The sequence below is a fragment of the Poeciliopsis prolifica genome, unplaced genomic scaffold (genome assembly GCF_027474105.1).
Source record: "Poeciliopsis prolifica strain line A6 unplaced genomic scaffold, Auburn_PproV2 SCAFFOLD013, whole genome shotgun sequence".
NCBI classification, from domain to species: domain Eukaryota; kingdom Metazoa; phylum Chordata; class Actinopteri; order Cyprinodontiformes; family Poeciliidae; genus Poeciliopsis; species Poeciliopsis prolifica.
This window is the reverse complement of record NW_026562388.1, coordinates 627190-647161: the sequence shown is the minus strand read 5'-3', so window position 1 is coordinate 647161 and position 19972 is coordinate 627190. Positions and strand designations below refer to the sequence as shown.

General features: G+C 41.1%; 1 protein-coding gene across 1 annotated transcript in view; it reads left to right on the top strand.

Moving 5' to 3' along the window:
- Positions 1 to 18830, top strand: part of frmd6 (FERM domain containing 6) — a 29671-nt gene extending 10841 nt beyond the window's left edge. Inside the window, exons 2-14 of the mRNA XM_055037998.1 lie at positions 3112 to 3434; positions 4463 to 4553; positions 5978 to 6057; positions 6639 to 6715; positions 6813 to 6999; positions 8152 to 8307; positions 8387 to 8452; positions 9553 to 9621; positions 11522 to 11696; positions 13041 to 13349; positions 13572 to 13703; positions 13786 to 13877; positions 14408 to 18830. Coding sequence (XP_054893973.1) covers positions 3336 to 3434; positions 4463 to 4553; positions 5978 to 6057; positions 6639 to 6715; positions 6813 to 6999; positions 8152 to 8307; positions 8387 to 8452; positions 9553 to 9621; positions 11522 to 11696; positions 13041 to 13349; positions 13572 to 13703; positions 13786 to 13877; positions 14408 to 14698 — 1824 coding nt within the window. The 5' untranslated portion in view covers positions 3112 to 3335 and the 3' untranslated portion in view covers positions 14699 to 18830. The remainder of the gene's footprint in view (positions 1 to 3111; positions 3435 to 4462; positions 4554 to 5977; positions 6058 to 6638; positions 6716 to 6812; positions 7000 to 8151; positions 8308 to 8386; positions 8453 to 9552; positions 9622 to 11521; positions 11697 to 13040; positions 13350 to 13571; positions 13704 to 13785; positions 13878 to 14407) is intronic.
- The last annotated feature ends 1142 nt before the right edge of the window (positions 18831 to 19972 follow it).

Here is a 19972-nt window from a genome sequence, read left to right as displayed (position 1 = left end):
AGCCACTTAAGTGTTTTTATATAATATTAGAAGTGCAGTAAGCAATGCAAATGAACAAATAATTCAATAATTTTTTAAAATAAGAAAATAAACATTTCATTGCCTTAAATACAAAAGCGCAAATTAGTGTAAGTCTGAATATGTTTAGATTTATATTTTTTTTAGCAAATGAACTTTTTTTTTACTCCGTTTATTCCAGGTAGCGATCGATTAGTTGATGAATATTTCAATAATTGATGAATCAAGCTTAATCGCAACTAATCCGATTAATTGTTTCGTCCCTAATCTCCACTGGTCATTTAATGTAAGGAAGGTATCGGCACATTTTCCCACACCCTGAACTTCATTCAGGGTGTGGGAATGAAACACCCACAAGCTGTTTCACCATTTTTATTCGTTTCTATTGGTTTATTTGTCAGCTCTGGTTCAGCTCTCTGGATGATTGACTAGATTGCTTCTTGCCCCTAATTAACCCCACTAACTGTCCTGCAGTAACAGCTGACAAATGGTTGCTAAAGAGAGAACAAGTTGGCCCGTCTGCCTGGCCTTGTGGTTCCCTTCAAGCTTCGCCCCGTGCAGATACATCTGTGGCTGTGTGCGGAGCAGAAGGCGTGTGTTTTTGTCAAGGTCAGCAGCAGTGCAGAGCATCCCGGTCCATCAGCAAACCCAGTGGCTGCTCGCCTGCCTGCCTGCCTGCCTGCCACGCTGTGCATCCAATCACCGGCTTTAATGAGAACTGATGCTGCACGCCTACAGCATGTATATTTATGGTTGGCTTTGGCCACAGTGCTCTTTGTCTCTGCAGAAACAAAGCAGTGTTCGAAGTGGATAGAGGAAAGCCTGAATGGCTTTTTAGTGCTGCAGGGTGTTATTTATTATCAGTCCAGGCAGTAATTTGAGCGCCTTTTTCAGCTTTAAAGTGTAACTTCCACCTTTTATGCCCGTAGTTTATGCTATACTCTCACAGAGCTGATTTTAACTCAGTTAGCCCTACCCTCGCTGACCTCTGCCCCCATTTTAAATGTTAATAACTTTTCACTCTGTAACGTGAGCCTCGCTGGTATCCGTCCTATCTGTTTACAGTGATAGCACGGATTCAAGGCGAGCTGCTTTAAACAGGAAGAAGTGATAATGTGAACTGATTGTTCTGTGACATTCTTTTGTCTGGCGTGAGACGTTTCACACCCTGTGAAGGTCTCACACCTCTTCAGGTGCAGCTCTGGCTGGGAGTTGACTCTGTGCTTCCAGAGCAGCTGGTTTGTGCAGCTGCGGTGTGTCTACACTTTGTCCCCAGTGGTTGTTTTGCAGGAGAAGTCGCAGTTGGGAACCAATAGCAGCACTTTAGTGAGGACACAGATTGAAAAGGGTTCAGGTGTTGATAGTGTTGCTCACGTCGGTAGCTTAGTTTCCTTCTATTTTATTTCAGAGCAACCGGATTTCCAGTGATTGAAATTGCAGTTTATTGTCTCACTAAATGGAGATGTCGTTTTATTTAAGTGATTTAAGCCTTTCACTACACCTGAAATATGTTTAACACCAAAGAAAGTTTGAGTTTAATGCTTGTTCGATGACCCTGGGTTCAGACCCCAGTTTGCACAGGAAACTGCAAACTGGAAAAGTATAAATAAGCTTTAGAGTATAAAGTATAAGTGTGAAAAATATTCTTACCTACAGACTGTACTCCCCATTTACCATGATCAAAATATTGTTTCTGTACTTTGGAGAATGTTGGAGTTTTAAAATAAGTTAAAAAAAAGAAATTAAAAAAAAGTAGCTAAGCCTGTGGGAATAAGCAATTAATCACATGATGAAATAAACTGAGTGTGATATTTTCCATTATGATGAGGCATATTTCTTGAAGGGTTATTTTTTGCTTACAGAGAGTCTGCAATCTACTTCTTCCAGGTTTTGATTGTGTGTGATATTTTATTGTCTTTTTATTATTTACTGTTTTTTGATTGTCGTGTTTTTATTTTGAATATTTAAGATGTCTGTTCTGTACGAAATGAAAGCTTATTGATCTTTGAGTTGGCAAACTTGCCTCATTATTATCATACCATTACCACTACATGACTCGAAAACGGATTCATCTATTGGCTTGGAGCAAAATCAACCAGGCTACACCAAGTGTAATTTTGTCAGATGTTGACGTTACGTCTGGCTGTTAAAAACAGAAAGTAGAAGCTGTGAACTAGCATGTGCCACACATCCTGGAGATTTAGATTTTCACATTTTTCTGTGTTTTGTGCCTCTAGTAAAGCAAAGACACATTTTTCGAACTTCACTGTCAATTATCAACTGTTTCTAATGCAATACTTCTGCATTTGTGCAACTAATGATTATTTAATTGATCGATCATTCTGACGCTAATTAGTTGGATAAAAAAATTTACACCTTCTGATGCGTTTTCATTTAACCACTTGAGTATTTTTTAAAAAACAATATTAGAAATTCACTAAAAGAAGCAAATAAACAAATAATTCCGTTACTTTTTTTGAGTACAAAAATAAAGATTTTATTGACTAAAATGTAATAACACCATTTCTTTAGAGAACATTTGCTTGTTTGAGAAAAATAGTGGCTACTAATCTGTTTATTTTTTTAAATAATTGGACAGCAGTAGAGTTTTTTCTTTAAGAAATTTGAATCAGATGAAGCTAAAACAGCACCACTTGAGTTCTGGGTAGACTCTCTTTCTCTCTCTCTCTTTCTCTCTCTCTCTCTCTATATATATATATATATTCATAAGCCAATTAACAATTAATTGACTCGTAAATTAGTTTCAGTAACCGATTAATTTTGGTTAATTTGATTAAACCTTACATGCTTTATTAAAAACCCACTTATGAGTTGCTTTGCTGGGAGTTTTCTGCACCATTCTCCCATCATCCATCTCCAAACCAGCCGCTTGTTTTCCTGGAGTCACTGACATTCTTCTAGAATGTTTTTCCTATGTTTCTAGACGTAAACACAAACTATTTCCTTTTTTCTCTTTCATCTCTCCGTCTCTCTGCTCTGTCAGATGCTGCCAGTGTGCATTTGTTATCTGCCATTGCTGCTCAAACGGTGAAACCTGTTTTCGAGTGACTCCTGTCTTGTGCGTCTTCCCAGCGGGGCGGCTGGTTCCAGGTTCCCCATGCCCTCTCCCGTCACCTCTGCTTGGCCTGCCGAGCCCACAGTCGGACCTCCTCTGGGCTGCAGCTGAAGTGGGACAGAAGAAGCTGGACGCGGTGGTGCAAGAGCCAGCGGTGGTGGAGGTGGGTCATCACAGGACCCAGAACCCCCGATAGCAGGCAGAGAAAGGCCTGCGTTGTTCCGCCTCCTGCCACTCTAAGATGAACAGACTGAGCTTCCATAACAACAAAACAATGCAGGACCGCCGCTGTGTCTGTGTCTTTTTGCCCAATGATGACACTCTCAATATCATCGTCAATGTGAGTGAACACTTTTTTTCCCCTTTACATATAATTTATTTGCAGATATGAAAATATAACAGGAGGTGTTTATTACTGTGACCTTTCCGCCTGATTGTGTCGATCTTTGAATGATTATTAACAGAATAAAATAGCTTGAAGTCAAGAACAAGATGTGTTTATTTTTTTGATATAACTAGGGCTGAAGTGATTAATCGGATAACTTATGTATTGATTATTGAAATAATTGTTAAGTAATTTAGTAATCGATTAATCGTTAAGTGGAATATGCAGACTCTAAAAAAGGCCAGTTGCTGAGCAGTGAGGTTTTTATTTTTTTCATTGACTATACAAAAAGTTTTCTTGTTGATATTCAATAGGTGTTAATATTTTCTGCTCTTATCTGGAGACCTTCTGGTCTGTCCTCTACACTGGCCCGTTTTTTAGAAGAAGAACCAGTGTGCCATTATGGCATCTTTCTGTGCATTGATGGATAATCCAGACACCACAGCCTCTCCCAGAAAAGTTTTTATTCTTCTTAAAATGTGCTGGTAAAATATTTGTATTTGAAATAGTCTCAACCAGGTACAAAGTGACTCTATTTGCTGTTCTTTTGTCTGTGTTTGTCTGTAAATATGTTCTTCCCAGAACTCCTCGTGTGGAATAATTTCAGCTTCACCCGGTTCAAATTCTATTGACGATTTGCAAATCGGTCGTCCGACCTGGGTATAGGTACTTAATGGAAGAATTATTTTTTTTCATTAAGTACCTTTTTCTATGCAGTTATTAAACGTCTAATCCAAAAGTTATTTATTGATGCCAAGCCAAACAGAAAGGGCTGAACTTTTCACATGTTGATGTTAGGAATATTTTTCAATCAATAGAATTGTTTGTGTATAAAATAAACTTATTTTTAAATAAAAAAAATCATCAGAATGTTCCAAGTTTTTTTTTAAAGCTGATTAATCAATTAATCACCAGAATAATGAGCCCTGATGTAACTTGTTTTTCTGAGAAAAACTTGAAATCTCTTGATTTTCCCTTGTAAGGTGAAGACTCTGTGCCAGGAACTGTTGGTCCAGGTTTGTGATCTCCTCCGGCTGAAGGACTGTCATCTGTTTGGGCTCAGCGTCATTCAGAGTAAGGCGTCTCCTCTTCTCTCTCTTCTCTTCTCCTTACGGCAGCCGTGCTTCGCTGATCTCATGACAGAAAGCAGTTAGAAACCGAGTTTAAGAAAATTGGTGAAAGTTTTAACTCCTTTCTGCTTTCCACAAGTCTTGCTCTCTCTCGCTGCCTTGCAGCCCGAATGAACTGCAGAGCGATAGCTTCCTATTAAACTGTGTCACAAACACTCAAAATAATAGAAAGTAGGTTGTAACTTTTTCGGTAACTTGACAGAAAAGCACAAATCTGCCCCAAACACACTTTTCCCACACCTTACCTGTCATGCTGCAGCCTAGCAACGCAGCCACCTTATCACGGCCGCCTCCCGCCGAGCTGCAGTTGTTTTTGACAGCGACCGGTTGACGGAATGAGTCACTGAGTCTGCACCGCGGCGAGGAGGCAGCTGGTGACAGTTGCGGGCAGCGACAAGTCGGGGGAGCGAGAGTCATGGGAGGGAAAAGCTGTATTTTTCACCCAGCGTGGCTCCTGATGAGCTGATGGCGGCACAGCTGGTCAGCTGAGCGGGAGCCAATGGCTCTGTTTGAGGGACATTCTTGGAGTGCTTGTCTGAGCAGCATGAAATCCCAGAGGCAAACAGAGAGGCCACCCACTCCCCGTCTGTCACCCGCTGTCCTCCTGGAGACGGGGGCGTCCTCCTGGAGACGGGGGCGTCCTCCTGGAGACGGGGGCGTCCTCCTGGAGACGGGGCGTCCTCCTGGAGACGGGGGCGTCCTCCTGGAGACAGGGCGTTCTCAGGACCGGAGTTCAGACATCTGTCTGATTGATGAATAAACCTTACACCCAATATTGCTGTATGAAAATAAGTTTTTTTTTCCTCTTGTATTTTTGAACGGGTGGGACAAAGTTTGAACTTGCGTGGCAGTAAAATCTGCTGATTCCTTAACATTGTAGCACAGATCTAAATTATGTTTTATGGCAGGCGTGCCAAAACGTTCAAATTAAAAATGCTGGAATGATTTGTGATATTTATTCTTAATGGCGATATTTTATTAAAACAATCAAAGTCCTTAGATTTTTTTTTAAATAGAAAAGGATCCATTTAAAGTAAGTAAGTTGTTTGTTTCAGCTCTGTTTCCCATTTTCTCTGTATTTAGGTTGTGTCTCTCGGCAACAGGAAAGAGGAAAAGCGAGTATTTCTTCAAAAATACTCGCTTTTTGTAGCAAAGTTTAACAACTGGGTGGACCCGGTCATTAAATGCTTTTGGCATCTCCCACGAAATGAGAGTGAAAACAAAAAAAAACGTGTGTTGTACCTAACTTTTTCCATTTCAAGGTTTTTTTTTTATTTGTCTGCGTCTTTTTCTGGTAGATTAGTGAAAGTTTCTCCAACATCTGCTTGTGCTGAATGAGAGAGTGAAGCCTGCTTTCCTGACCCACAGATAATGAACACATCTACATGGAGTTGGACCAGAAGCTGTCCAAGTACTGCCCCAAAGAGTGGAAGAGAGAAGCCAGCAAGGTGAGAAAAAAAAAACTTTATTGAACATTTAGCTCAGTTTGTTTGGGTTTTGAGGTGTTAGTAAATACCAGCACAAAGATCTGATGCTCTCTCTTGTTTACGACGTTTAACTGCATTACATAACCCCATAAAATGGAAGTAATGAACTCATGTGGCGACTCGGCTCTGTTGTCGCTGAGGGTTTTTTTTTTAAACCATGCCTGGTATTGAAGGATTTAACTGGTCAGAAAATTACAGTAAACATTACAAAAATGAAGGATCTTCAAGGATGTTTTTAGTCCAGTCCACGAATACCGGACTATCAGAATCAGTGTCTTAGCTACTTAAGTTGCAATATTTGTTACATTTCTTTTTTGGTCCGTATCAGATTACGCATTCAAAACATTATCCGGACTTTCCATGCAAACGTACTACAGTTCTGTAGTTTGTTGAACTGTAGTTCTATAAAAGAACCAAAATATTATAGAACCAAAATATTCTTCCTGGTTCTAAAAAAAATATTTAGAACCAATATTTTGTTGCACTTTCAGCCTTTCTCCTTTGCTGCAGTGATTGATGTGTTTCTTCATTTGTGTTTCCAGGGTATTGACCAGTTTGGGCCTCCGATGATCATTCACTTCAGAGCTCAGTATTATGTGGAGAACGGGAGATTAATCAGGTCAGTAAAGATTCGTGAGCCTCGTTTTCCTAATTCGCCAACACTCACATCAACGTCAGAAACTTGAGCTGACCGTGCCGCGCTCTGTGTCGTGCAGCGACCGGGTAGCCAGGTACTACTACTACTGGCACCTGAGGAAACAGGTGCTGCTCTCACAGTGCATCCAAAGAGAGGAGGCCTACTTCCTCCTGGCAGCCTTCGCTCTCCAGGCCGACCTCGGGAATTTCAAACGCAACAAGCACTTTGGGAAGTACTTTGAACCCGAGGCCTACTTCCCCCAATGGGTGAGTGGGACTCACAAACAGCAAGTAGATGGTCTTCTGTTCACATCACACTTCTTGAATTTAAATAAGAATTTAGGAAATGCAGCATGTTCTTCTATTTAGATATTTCACAACACCTTTCAGATTTTGTTCCCAAATCCTGGTGTATGTTGATTGTATTTATTATGATAGATAAAAAGTAGTGCACGATGGGAAAGCTGGAGGGGAACTGCAGATTTTCTGAGTTGGTTACTTTGTAGAACGACATTCACTGAAGTTTACAGCCTCAAGTCTTTTCGATAATTTTTCCACCTATTTTGCACACCTACAGACAATTTTTTTTCTTCTTCGTCTTTGCAAGAGAGCTCAAACTCAGTCAGATTAGATGTGAGCTTGAACACAGATTCGCTTGTATTTAAGTCTGAACTGTGACCGGGCCATTCTGACACATAGCTATGCTTACATCTAAATCACTCCATCGTGGCCCTGCCTGCAGAAACCTTTTTACAAAAAAAATAAATGAACTTTTCATCAAATCGCCTTGGGGTCACCACTGACCCTAGGGTGCTTTTTGTTCAGTAATTTTCTCTAAGAAAGTTTGCGGCCATCACAAATCAGTTGTATTTATAATGAGACTAAGTCACACACACGTTTTTACACCTTTAGTGTTCTGACCCCGAGAGTGGACAGTCCTGGAAAAAACTGATAAAACTCTACACTATTACCTTTGTTTTAGCATGCGGCTCGATGAAAACTGGGAGTTCTAGTTTATTTTTGACCCTGAAAGTGGCACACAGAGTTCCTTAAGATGACTATTCTGGTAACTTCGGCCCTCTGAAGGCCACACCCGTCTGATTGCTCTCCTCTTCCTGTGATTAGCCCCCCTGCCTCTTTATCGCAGCAGAACCCGGTGCCTACAGGAAATTGTTGGAATGTCAACAACATACGCTTTCCCCAAAGCAAATCTCACCCAGATTAAGCCGCCGCATACGGAGATGACTTAGTTACTGGATCAGCCAGAGGCTCAGCGGCCGCACTTCCGGTCAACGTTTCCGGCCAGCGCTCAAGCTGCCCTCTCTGGCGTCTGTTCGCCCAGCGCCAGGCAGCTTCGGCACCTACGTCGCCTTCGCTCTCTGCAGCCTGACGGCTCCCTCTGTCTCTCCTCCTGCTCAGGTGATAGCCAAGCGTGGCCGGGAGTACATCCTGAGGCACATCCCCAACATGCACAAGGACCAGTTTGCACTCACCGCCTCAGAGGCGCATCTCAAGTACATAAAGGAGTGCGCTCAGCTCGATGACGTCACGGTGCACTACTACAGGCTGTACAAGGTGAGAAAAGCTCCGGCAGCTCACCGGATTTCATGTTCTGTTTAATTCTCTCCTCATCTGTTTTCCTCCCTGACAACAGGATAAGAAGGAAGTTGAGGCGTCTCTCACACTGGGTCTGACCTTACGAGGAATCCAGATATTTCAGGTAAAGACTCTTCCCTGCCAATAAGAGGCTGAATTGTGCAGATTTTAGGGTCTCAAAACAATTTAGTATCATTCTCTGCAAGCATGATATGTGAGAATGTCTTTGGTCTCACAAAAGTATTCATAGTTTGTTTTTTTTAACTCTTCCACATTTTGTCTACACTGCAAAACCCCAAGATCTTAAGTATTTTTGTAAAGTTTTCAATGCAAGAATGTTAGTACACTTGAAAGAAGATTAAAGTAACTTCAGGATGAAATAAGAGCGTGTTTCAAGTTAATAATTTCAAAATATTGATGAAAAGCTACTAGTTCAACTGGCAGATCCTTTCACTTATTACAAGATGTTTTCCCGTGTTATAAATTAAATAATACAGGAAATAATACTTTTTCTCCCTGAAAAGTTACTTATGACTTAGTTTTGTCTTATTTCAAGTGTGCTAGCATTTTTACACTTGAAACTTGAAAAGATTTTGGATTTTTTGGGTGTGACAGAGTGCTGAAAAGTTCAAACAAACAAAAAAACTGAGTACTTTTGCGAGACCGAAGACATTTCCACATGTCTTTTTAGCAGTATTTAGTATATCATCAAGCAATTCGTTGTTGCCGCTGCAGAAAAAGGTTTTTCTACCAAGTAATAACTCACAGGACAGAATTATCAATGCACTCCACACTTTTCAGGTGTTTTATTGGCTAAAAGTTTAAAAACAGGTATTATTTTTCTTCCACGTTCCAATTATTCACCACTGACAAGAAAAGAGAAGGGCGCTGCAACTTTAAAAACAAATTTATGTTAATAATGTTCATAACTCAATAAAGTTTGTCAAAGTCACTTTTTTTATGTTTAACTTCTTCACAGATTAATTAACTTCATTAATGAAGTTGGATGAATTTAATGTGATCAATCAAAGCAATATTTTTAAGTTAGATTGCCCGTTCTCTTTGTTTTCAGTGGAGAGCAGTAAAGTTGGTGGCTGTAACGTTTCAAAGCACAGATACTTTAGCGACGCAGCATGTCTCTGTAGAAGTAGGACGTTTGTCAGGTTGCAGCAGCGTTGGCCTTGTTTCTTTGTTTGATCCTCACTCCCCTTCTCTGTGTTGCAGAACGTCGGCTCGGTCAGGCAGCTTCTGTACGACTTCCCCTGGACCAACGTGGGCAAACTCGTTTTTGTGGTGAGTCGAATGGCGGCGGCGCCACGTTTTCCTCAGAAAGGATCTTCTTCCTGAGTTCCCGAAGCAGCCGCAGCGTCTATTAAAAATCCTCCTGGGTTTCGGGGTGGATGCGTGCAGAAAGCGAGCTCTTGCTCAGGAAACCTTTATGCAAGGCCTCGTTTTTTTCCTCCAACTTCTCTGGAACCAATCAGGGATTTTGAAAGACTTTCCTCACTCAAGCACACTGACGCACAAACACTTCACGTGGATTTTTAGTAATCAGCAAAACAATTTTTCCCTTTTGATAAACACGCCTCATGCTTCATCGACTTTATTATTAACCCTGCGGCCATTAAAGGGAACCTTGTTGAATCTCCTCGTCTTTGCTCTGACTCAGCGCGTCGTTCAGCTGAGCCCAGCAGCCGCTTCGCTCTAAGTGAGCCAAAGAAGCTCTCAATATAGCCGACGTTTTTTTTTCTGCCAGCTCGTCGTTTTTCTCCATCCGGACACAGACAAGAGCCTGAAAGGTATCTGGATTTTTAAAATATAATTTAAACGTCTGGATTCATCATTTTGTTTTGGGGTTTGCCGTGATAGACGTCCTGTTTTCCCTCGTTTTTTGGGGGATTTTCCCGCGGGGAGCGTCCTGACAGCGAGTCGTGGCGGGGCTCCGGTTTGGTTGCCTGGACCCGAACGGTTTCTCCCGCCCTTCTTCAGAATTGCAAAAGGCTTCCAGCTTCACCCAACCCATGGGTCGCGGCATCCACCGGTGGGCGAGTCTGAGGGCGAGCGAGCGAGCGGGGCGCGAAGAGACAGACGGGGAATTCAATAAACACCAGATGTTAGGAAGGATTTGGGGCTCTTGACTTGAGATTGTCTTTGGTCTAAAACATTCCTGGAAGGCAGGGCGTGTTTTAGACGGGCAGATTTTGTTATTTTTGCATCTTGCATTAATTTGATCCTGATGTTTCACAAGAGTGTCAGAAAAGGCTTGTGATGCTGCTGGAATATCTAGGAAGATACTACTTCAACCTTAATCAAGTCTCTTAAAAAAACTCTTAATGTCTATTTCATTTAAACGTTCCTGGATTTCAATTGGGCGTTTTCAAGGTATGGAAAGTGCTTGATTTCTGTAAAAAGTCTTTGAAAGTCCTTGATATTCAAACTGCACCACTATGTAATAAAGTGTAATCAAATGTTTTGTTAAATGCCTAAATATGGAAAACATAACTTAGAATTGGAACCAGATATTTTCATACACCTACTAAAAAGACAGATAAATTTTTTCGTCACTATCTGAAGTTAAATCAGAATACGCTTGTCTTATTTTAAGCTAGTTAGAATTACCAAAATTATTTCATTTCGCTAAATACCAGAAAACTTAGTGGGAACCTTTTTTGGAAATTTTTCTTATCATATTTTGTGTTTTGGCATTTAATTTGAGCAGGAAGGTGATTTACATTAAGACAATTTGCTTGGACTGTTTCAACGTATTGACGATTTATTATTCCCAACGTCTTTGTGTAATAGTAATGAAAGTTGGCTTATATTTTACACATTAAAGAAACAACATTGAAATAAACAAAGCTTAAGCTCAGCCCTGCAGTCAGAACTTAGTTCAAATGAGAAGAAAAGTATTCGGGTGTGTACAAAGAACAGACACACAAACAGATGTTTTTAGTCACATTTAAAGACAAAATCTGGGGGGGAAGGGAAGGAAAACATGAACTGATTTAATTTCTCCATGTATCCAGCCAACAAGTCCTCTCTGTGGAAAATCATCAGAATTCTGCATGAGAAAACATGAACTGACTCCTGCTTGCTGTTTGGCAACAAGGAGGGTTTGGCTGCTTGACCCTAAACCCTCCAGCCTCTCTGCCACTTTTAAAATGTTTTATTTTCCCTCTCCGTATTCCCTCAGGGGAAAAAGTTTGAGATCCTCCCCGACGGTCTGCCCTCGGCCCGGAAGCTCATCTACTACACGGGCTGCCCGCTGCGCTCCCGCCACCTGCTGCAGCTGCTCAGCAACAGCCACCGGCTCTACATGAACCTGCAGCCCGTCCTCAAGCAGGTCCGTCGGCTGGAGGAAAGCGAAGGTGATTTCGTTTACGCACGCCGCTCCGCTAAAGTGTTCACACCCCTTGAGCCGCGGCGCGCAGTCCGGTCCGTTAGGGTCCAAAAGTGCTGCATAATTGTGAAGTGGAAGGAAAACGAGGCATGGTTTTGCAAGTGTGGTGTGCATTTATATTAAATTCATACTTATGTTCAATTCAAAATACTTTATTAGTCCCAAAACATTTTAAATGATTTAGTTGTTTAATTAAATGGTTATTACAGCTGTAGGCAGAAAAGATCTCCTGCAGAGGTCTGTATTACAACAAATTTGAAGAAGCCTCTGACTGAAGACGCTCTGTTCGTCCATGAAGAGGATGATCAGGGTTGTTCATAGTTTATTTATTTTATTCATTCACCGTGGAAACAATACTGCAATGGATAGAGGATGTTTGTAAACATCAGTTTTCTTTGCTTCTTCTGTCCCCACATTAATCTCTGACCAGCCTCCCTTTGAATGTTCAACAAACACTTTTAAAAGTCTTGAAATATGTCATTTAATCTGATTAATCGCGATTAATCGATCATTGAAATAATCATCAACTAATTTAGTGATCAAATAATCGTTGACTGGAATATAGACTTTAAAAAGGCCATTTGGTGAAATGACAGCACTGTATGAGCCGCAATTTAGACAAAAGCAAACCAAAAAAAATTTTGCACTTGAGCTTAAATAAACATCTTTATCTGTAAATATTTTCTATCCAAAACTTTTGAAGTGACAGTTTAACATTCACTTGGTTCAAATTCTGCAAAAAAAAACAAAAACAAAAAAAAATCCCCAAATAAAAACATCGTATTAAGCAACTTTTGTTACCTAATTATTAATTGGATTGATATAATCGGATAAAATAATTGGCACAAGCTGGAGATTTTTCATTGAAGCCTTTTTATGCAATAGGGTTTAGTGATTGCCAAAAGTGAGTTGGAAAGAATGAAGTGGTAATTTTTCTTATTTTATTTATCTTTTTGTTAAAAAAATCTTTTTTGGCAAAAAATAATTGACTTATGTCATTATTTTCGGAATGTGACAATATTATGTAAAAAAGGCTTAAATGTGTCAATTACGTTATTCAATTAATTGTCAAAATAATTATCATTAATCGTCTAAGAGATGAACCAATAAGTAAAATAACTTAGTCAGATCCTTAATGTAATTGTTCTGTTTTAATGTGTGCAAAGATTCAAGGGTTATAAATATATATTTATATATATGTTTTTTTTAACTTAGCGTTGCATTTTGTTCCAGTGCTTCTTCAATTTCCTGCAAAAAATAAAAAAGATTGTGAATTGTCAACGTGTTAAACAGTAAAGTCTTCTAATTCCAGAGAAGAAGCAGTACCGGGAGTCGTACATCAGCGACGCCCTGGAGCTGGACATGGAGCAGCTGGACCAGCGTTCCCGCGCCAGCGGCAGCAGCGCCGGCAGCGTGTCCCACCACAAGCGCCTCTCTCGCCACTCCACCACCAGCCACGGCAGCTCGCACACGTCCGGCATCGAGACGGACAGCTTCAGGGCCCCGGGTAAGGCCCCTCACCGGCCCCTGCGCACCTGCAGCTCCTCCACCACCAGCCACGGCAGCTCCCACACCTCCGGCATCGAGAGCAGCGGCAAAGAGCGCATCCTGGACGACGACGGTAAGAGTGGATGGTTTGTGTTCTGTATTTAGGCTGACGTGTGTTTAGTTCAGCTCACAGAGATGTGCAGTGAGATGTTTTGTTTCACAAGGTTAGACTTTAAGGTCCAGTGCTTTTTAAACTTTGTGTCCGTTCTTCTGGAAATATGGTCATGCACAGCTATGCAGACGACACTCCGGTTCATGCTGAGTGTAAGGATGACGTTGTTTTTGTGCCCAGCAGAGATAGAGATGCTGGTGGACGACCCCAAAGACTACGAGGAGCTTCACGAGATGGCTCTGGATCAGGAGCTGTGCATCCACATCACCGAGGACATGCTGACGATGTCACCAGACCAGACCAATGGATATTCAGGTACAGAAGTCCAGGGAACGACACACGCCGTCCACGTTTCTGTGATTTGCCCTCAAACGTTTGCGTTTTGGCTTCTTTTCAGGTCTGATAGTGAAAGACATCAGCTCCTCCACCTCCAGCTCCTCGGAGACCGTCGTCAAGATGAGAGGACAGAGCATCGAGTCGCTGCCTCAGGTAACACCCGACTCATTTCATCAACATGCAGCACCACCGCCGAGACGAAGCAAACACAGGGTGAAATACGACGACAAACCTCCAAAGTGTTTTGAAGTTATTTTCAGCCCCGTTATACGGTCCAGCCTAATTTAACACAGTCGGTTCCGCCCTTCCAGAGGTAAACGTTCAGCCAGTGTGGCTCTTTTGTTTCCCCCTCCCTTTGAAAGCCACATAATTTAGCACAAACATGCAACAGTACCACAAGGACGACTTAGTCTGAAGATCTGATTGATCTGACAGCAGCATGGGGCAGTTTTGCAGCGTAAGGAAGATGGATGCAGATGGAAGCACTTTATTTCCAATTGGGGAAGAAAGATTTCAGACAAATTTAAATTTTATTAAAATACGTTGTATTTACAAGGACAACATCTATTCAAGTCCAGCTTTTATTGCTCGAAACAGGTTTCAACCTCATATGATTGACGAGGAAACCAAAAGGCGCCGCTTCGTAAAACTAATGGCAACATTGTTCCTTTTCACATTCACAGACGACCACGAGCCGGAAGCCTCAGTCCTCCACGGACCGCCACAGCCAATCGCTGGACGACATCCGGCTCTACCAGAAGGACTGCCAGCAGTGGGCGGAGCTTTGCCAGGACACCGCCCACAGCTACACGTTCGGCTGCGGCCAGGAGCTGAACGACGGCGAGGGGCACCAGGGCCTGTCGGAGCAGCGTGGCGGCGCGCTCAGCGAGCCGCAGCCCTTCCCCATCAAGCGAACGAACAAGTATTTCTCCCTGGACCTGACCAACGACGAGGTGCCCGAGTTTGTGGTGTGACGGTAGCGGACGACGGCGGCGTGTTTGCTAACGGTTAGCAAACCAGCGATGAGAAAGCTCGTCCGCTTCCTGAGATCGACCTGCAGGCCAAGAGGATTCTGGGTGAAGAGAGACATGTTGACCGAGTAAATGGCTGAACGGAGTTTTTTTTTGCTCAAAGATAACAAAAGGGATCCTTCTTTCTTTATGATTATGTTTCAGCCGATTTTTGAAGCCATGCAAAGACTGGAGGTGAAAACAGACAAGCAGGGCTGTTTGTAAATAAAGAGATGGACGTCTTCTGGGCTGGAAGCCAAAAACAAAAAGTGGAGTTAAACTAGAACGCCTAATTCTACGTCCACCGTTCCTCCGGCGTGACGAACCGGAGCTACGATCATCTTCTTCTTCTTCACATAAACTAAGCCGATATGAACACACCACCGCCGTGCCTTGGCAACACTATGCAGGTGTCGAACACTCGCCTTGACAATCACAGCCCTCTCCAAACGTTCAAGCCATGAAGATTGAAGGTTCTGCAATCTCTTAAGCCTCTCATTCCCATTTAAGTCAGTGACTGGAGCTCGCTCTGTAGCTTTTTAGATGGTTTCACGAAGTTTCTCTATTAGTCCTGTGATGTTTAGCCGAGTTTCCAGGCAGGGGTGAGCCTGAGAGCTCCTACATGTTCCAGCATGCATGTTTTGTGGCCAAAATATGATTCTGTAAGATCTGGAGTCAAAAGTGGAGCTGTCAGCCAAAACAACCCATGCATGTTGATGCTTTATGTCGTTTTTTTTTTCTTATTTACACATCTTGCCTTCTATCAGAGCTGATTTTATCATCTTTTTTTGTTTGTTTTTGTTTTTTAATGGAATCTGTTTTGTGAGGTTGTTTTTATTTCACATCCTCCTCCAACCAAAAAAGAAACAAAAACATTTTTTTAGATGTATTTTTATACTCAAAAAAATACACTTTATGTTTAGACATTATCCTGCTGTCATTCAGTATTACGAATAAATCTCGGCGGCAGTGTTAAGGATGTGGCGCTTCTAACCAGACTAACTGGTTCCATCCGGTTTAGTCGTTTCAGTCTCCCAGTAAGAGTCCAGACGGCCTGAGGACGCGGCGAGGCAGGCGGTCCGGTGTTACAGCCGACATGTTGACACACTGCAGACGGCGTGGATGAACATGGAGCTCTGTTAGGGACCAGAAGACCCTGCAACAACGTTGCAGGTTAGTCTTCGGTTTAATAGTTTCTTAGTTTTAAATGTGACAGAACGCAATTTGAGTCTTGAAAAGTTGCACGAAAAAAAGGGATTTGTTTGAAATAGAAGACAGAACAATCAATGCTGGTTTGCGTTGTTATATGAGGCAACATTTCTGAGAGGCAATACTTGAGCAAGACGAACAAAACCACAGCATCATAACCAGGCATGGGTTGGTGAGAGGTTTGCATGGTAAGATTAGAAACCAATGTTTAACTTTGCTTACACTTATATTTTAAACATAAACATCTTATATTTGAACAGAAAAGCAACATCTGTGCCAAAATATAGAGATTTTTGAAGTTTTAACTGTTCTTTGCAACATGCTTTTAATGCTGTTTTGATGAGCAGATAAAGGGACTTAGTATCTTACCTTGGCATCTTCATTTCATACAAGTCTGGATCATGCTAACTGCTAGCCGCAAGACCAAAGTGGATTTCTTTATAAAACTCTAGCCCCCCAAAATTTTTATGCAAACTCTATTTTACGAGCCTTTATGTTGCCGTCATGTTTACATCGGTTGGTCATTTACTCAGGAAATTTAGGTTGAAGATGGTGCATCACCTGTAATGTTCCTGTGTGAAACGTAAACGGACAGAGAAACGTGTAAAGCAACTTCCAGCCAGAGTAACTCAGTGACATTATTTTATTCATATTTATACCACTTTGCTTTTTATCACTCAGTTACTCAGACCATGAACACCTTATGTTCTGTTCTTTGTACATGTTTCACAGAGGAAGATTATTGTTGACGCACTGCATCCCAGCCTCCGTTTCCTGTGTAAATAATAACCTGTTTCTTTAGATAACAAGCAGCCATTACAACCTGAGAATGGTTCCAATCTTCATAACCACTGTTGGTGTTTTTTTTACTGGAGTTATTTCTAGCCAGTCGAAGTTAGCTTTAGTGCTTTTTAAACTTTGTGTCCTTTCTTCTGGAAACATGGTCATGCACAGCTATGCAGACGACACTCAAGCTAGCGTTGAAGTAGCCGCTAGCTTCAGCCTCTCGGACCAGCAGACGTGGATTTATCACAACCCTGCGATCCATTAGTTTCAGAAGTCAGCGTGGATTTGTGGGCTTTTTTAGTGCTAACTTTTCTTAACAATACACACCAATAACTGTATTTCTCTCTTTTTTAATTTAATATGCTCACAAATTGTGGTTTCACAGCACTCAGTGCTACTGTTAATTTCATATATTACATGAGGCTGGTTTTCAATTTATGACTTTCAGTATGGTCTATGTATGTGTTGGCCATATTGGATGCCAAATATGGCCGACACATCGAACAGAAGAGGACGAATTCTCACTTCCTGTTCTGCAGAAAAGATTTAAGCCCCTTCTAACCGTGAGAGAGAACTTCACTTTAAAAAAACATTCAAACTGTTCCTTTAAGCAAATATACAGAACAACAGTCACTGAAACTTTAAGTTGAACAAAATGTTGGTCTTTTTTGTCTTCCGTAGTTTTATAACAGTGTTAGAAGCTGAAGATTATGATCTGGGTATTTATTTCCAATTGTCAATTTTAACTTTCTTGGAAGTAAGGGACACATGTTGCAGCTTTCATTAAGCAAGTTGACCAACAATGCACAGCAATAAGTGGGGGAGGGGCAGCATTCTGTTAATTGAGTGCTTCGAACAGCCAATTCTTCCTGACATTGCCATAAAAGGAGTTTAACCATTGTAACAACGCAATAGAAACATTCAGAACCTCCATCTGACCCATGCGTGGACCACGCTGACCTTTGAACCCTGGCATTCACAGCAGGAAACACTAACGTCTTCCTCTCAGCTCTTTGCTGCTCCTTGTGGCTGTTTTTCCTTCTCTGCATATTTTCAAAACTTCAGTTTTGCGTCACAAGCCTGTTTCTATGTTTTCGTCGTCAACGCAGACTTTTGGCAACATTAGACAGGTCATTTAAAGTTCTCCAGAGAAGAGCTGAAGCTGTCACAGGCTCCGCCCATTAATCCCACGTTAGCATAAAAATATGCTCAGGAACTGACAGGACCAAGTGCGTTCACGAGGCTTCGCTCGCATGTTTTATCTTCAATGGTTTCATCGGTTCACTTGTCTTAAATCTAAAAACTTTTATATTCTAAATACAACTGAGTGAATGTGCTCATTTTGTCAGGTTGGATGTTCAGGTTATTTTTAGCCTGTATGCTAAGAAATGCTAACAAACACATTTAGCTCTCAGTCTGAAGTGCTCTCGAACTTCTGATGTGCGTCATGAATTTATTTCTTCAATAATAACTGTTACACATATATCACCTCTTTATAACTTTTAAGATTCTGTTTTGGTTGGCTGATGTCTAAGATCAACGTGGTTGCCTTAAGTGTCATCAATAAATCCTCACATTTGCCAAATTTAATTAGTAACATAATATCCACCTTATTCCAGCTTTACCAGTATTAGAGTCTCTAGAAAAAAATACTTTCTTTAAATTGATAATGCTTTGAAATTGAAATGAATTCCTCTGTTTCTTCCTGTGATTTTACAACAGCGGTTCATTAATCGAAGGTGTCAAAGTCATTTTTTGATCAGCAGCAAGACCTTTTCTTTTTTTTTATTTCATCGAATTTAAATGTTTAGGTACACAGCCATGCAGGCATAAACCTGCCATTGAGAGGTTTCGTCATTTCGTTGTGATTTACTTCTCCGGCTTTAGTAAATGGTCCTACTTACGCTTTGTAAGAGTCTGTGTGTCCCATAATCCTTTCTGTGAAAGGATCTTCCTGCAGGAAAAGAAGAGTTTTTTTTGTTTGTTTGTTTGTTTTTTTGTCACCCTACTGTTAAAAAAGATAATTTGTAATAATGGATCTGCTCTGTGCCTTTTTGGTACCAATGTTCCTCACATCTAATAAACAGGTACATGTATCTTACTATTGAGCTGCTGTCTGTTCTTTACCTAATGCTGCACAGATTTCCTAATGTGTTCAGAGTATAAGGGAGTGCTTTGTTTATTTTAGTCATTCAATTTAAAAAAGTGAGACTTCTTTTATAATTCACCTCTAAAGCGATATATTTGAACATTGCTGAAGAATAATAAGACAGAAATCTTACAATTATTACTACAAAGTCAATGACGGCTCAGCAGATCATCATTGACTCTCCCCCTGCACCAGGTGGATACTTGATAAAGGGTCAATGCTTTTCATAAAGTGCTATGTTCACGCATAAAAATGGAAAGTTAAGTGGAAGAAAAAGTGCGTAACTGGACAACTTTTGCACTTGTGGAGATAAACTACTCTTGAACCAACAGCACAGTCGTAGATGCTCTTGTTTGGGCTATTGGGGGAAAAATGTAAGACTGTTGATTTGTCTTTCTGATTAAATCAAAATTTGCATTTAATTTGGTAATTGGTGACCCAGAAAGCAAAGGAAGAGCTGAGAGAGCAGATACATGTTACTTAAAGTCACAGACAGGCCATCCCCATGATGCAAAGATACAAAAAACGAAAACAAACGAGCCCCAAACAGATATTGACATTGATGATGCTGTACAGTAAATTGACTTGCAGTTAGTAAAAATACTAGCAGAAAAATGAAATATTCAAATGTTATGAAAAGCAAAATTGGGACGTCGCTGTTTGTGAGACAAAATCATCTAAATGAACAGCAATAAGTACCTGGAATATGTGTGCAATGATTATATAATTAACTTTCAGGAAAAAAAAATAGGAGGAAGAAGTAAAGAAAAACACTCCTATATTTTTTTAGCTTTTGCTGCCCTCTGCTGGAACACAATGGTCAGCAATAACTGAATTTGACCTGAAGGTGGTAGTAGTGTTAAAGCTACGTTTAGCAGAGTTTTCTTCTCATAAATGCTCACCAGCTGTTTGTTGATTTCAATGTAATGATGAGTTTTAGGTGTTTGCAGTGGGAAGGCCTCTTTCCCATCACCCTAATCATTTGCTTCACAGACTCTCTCAGGCTTTCAGTGACTGGATCACTACAGAATGTAAATGTCTTCAAGTGTGTAGCTGTAGCCATCGATGTTCCTTAAGAGAAGAGGGAGAGACAG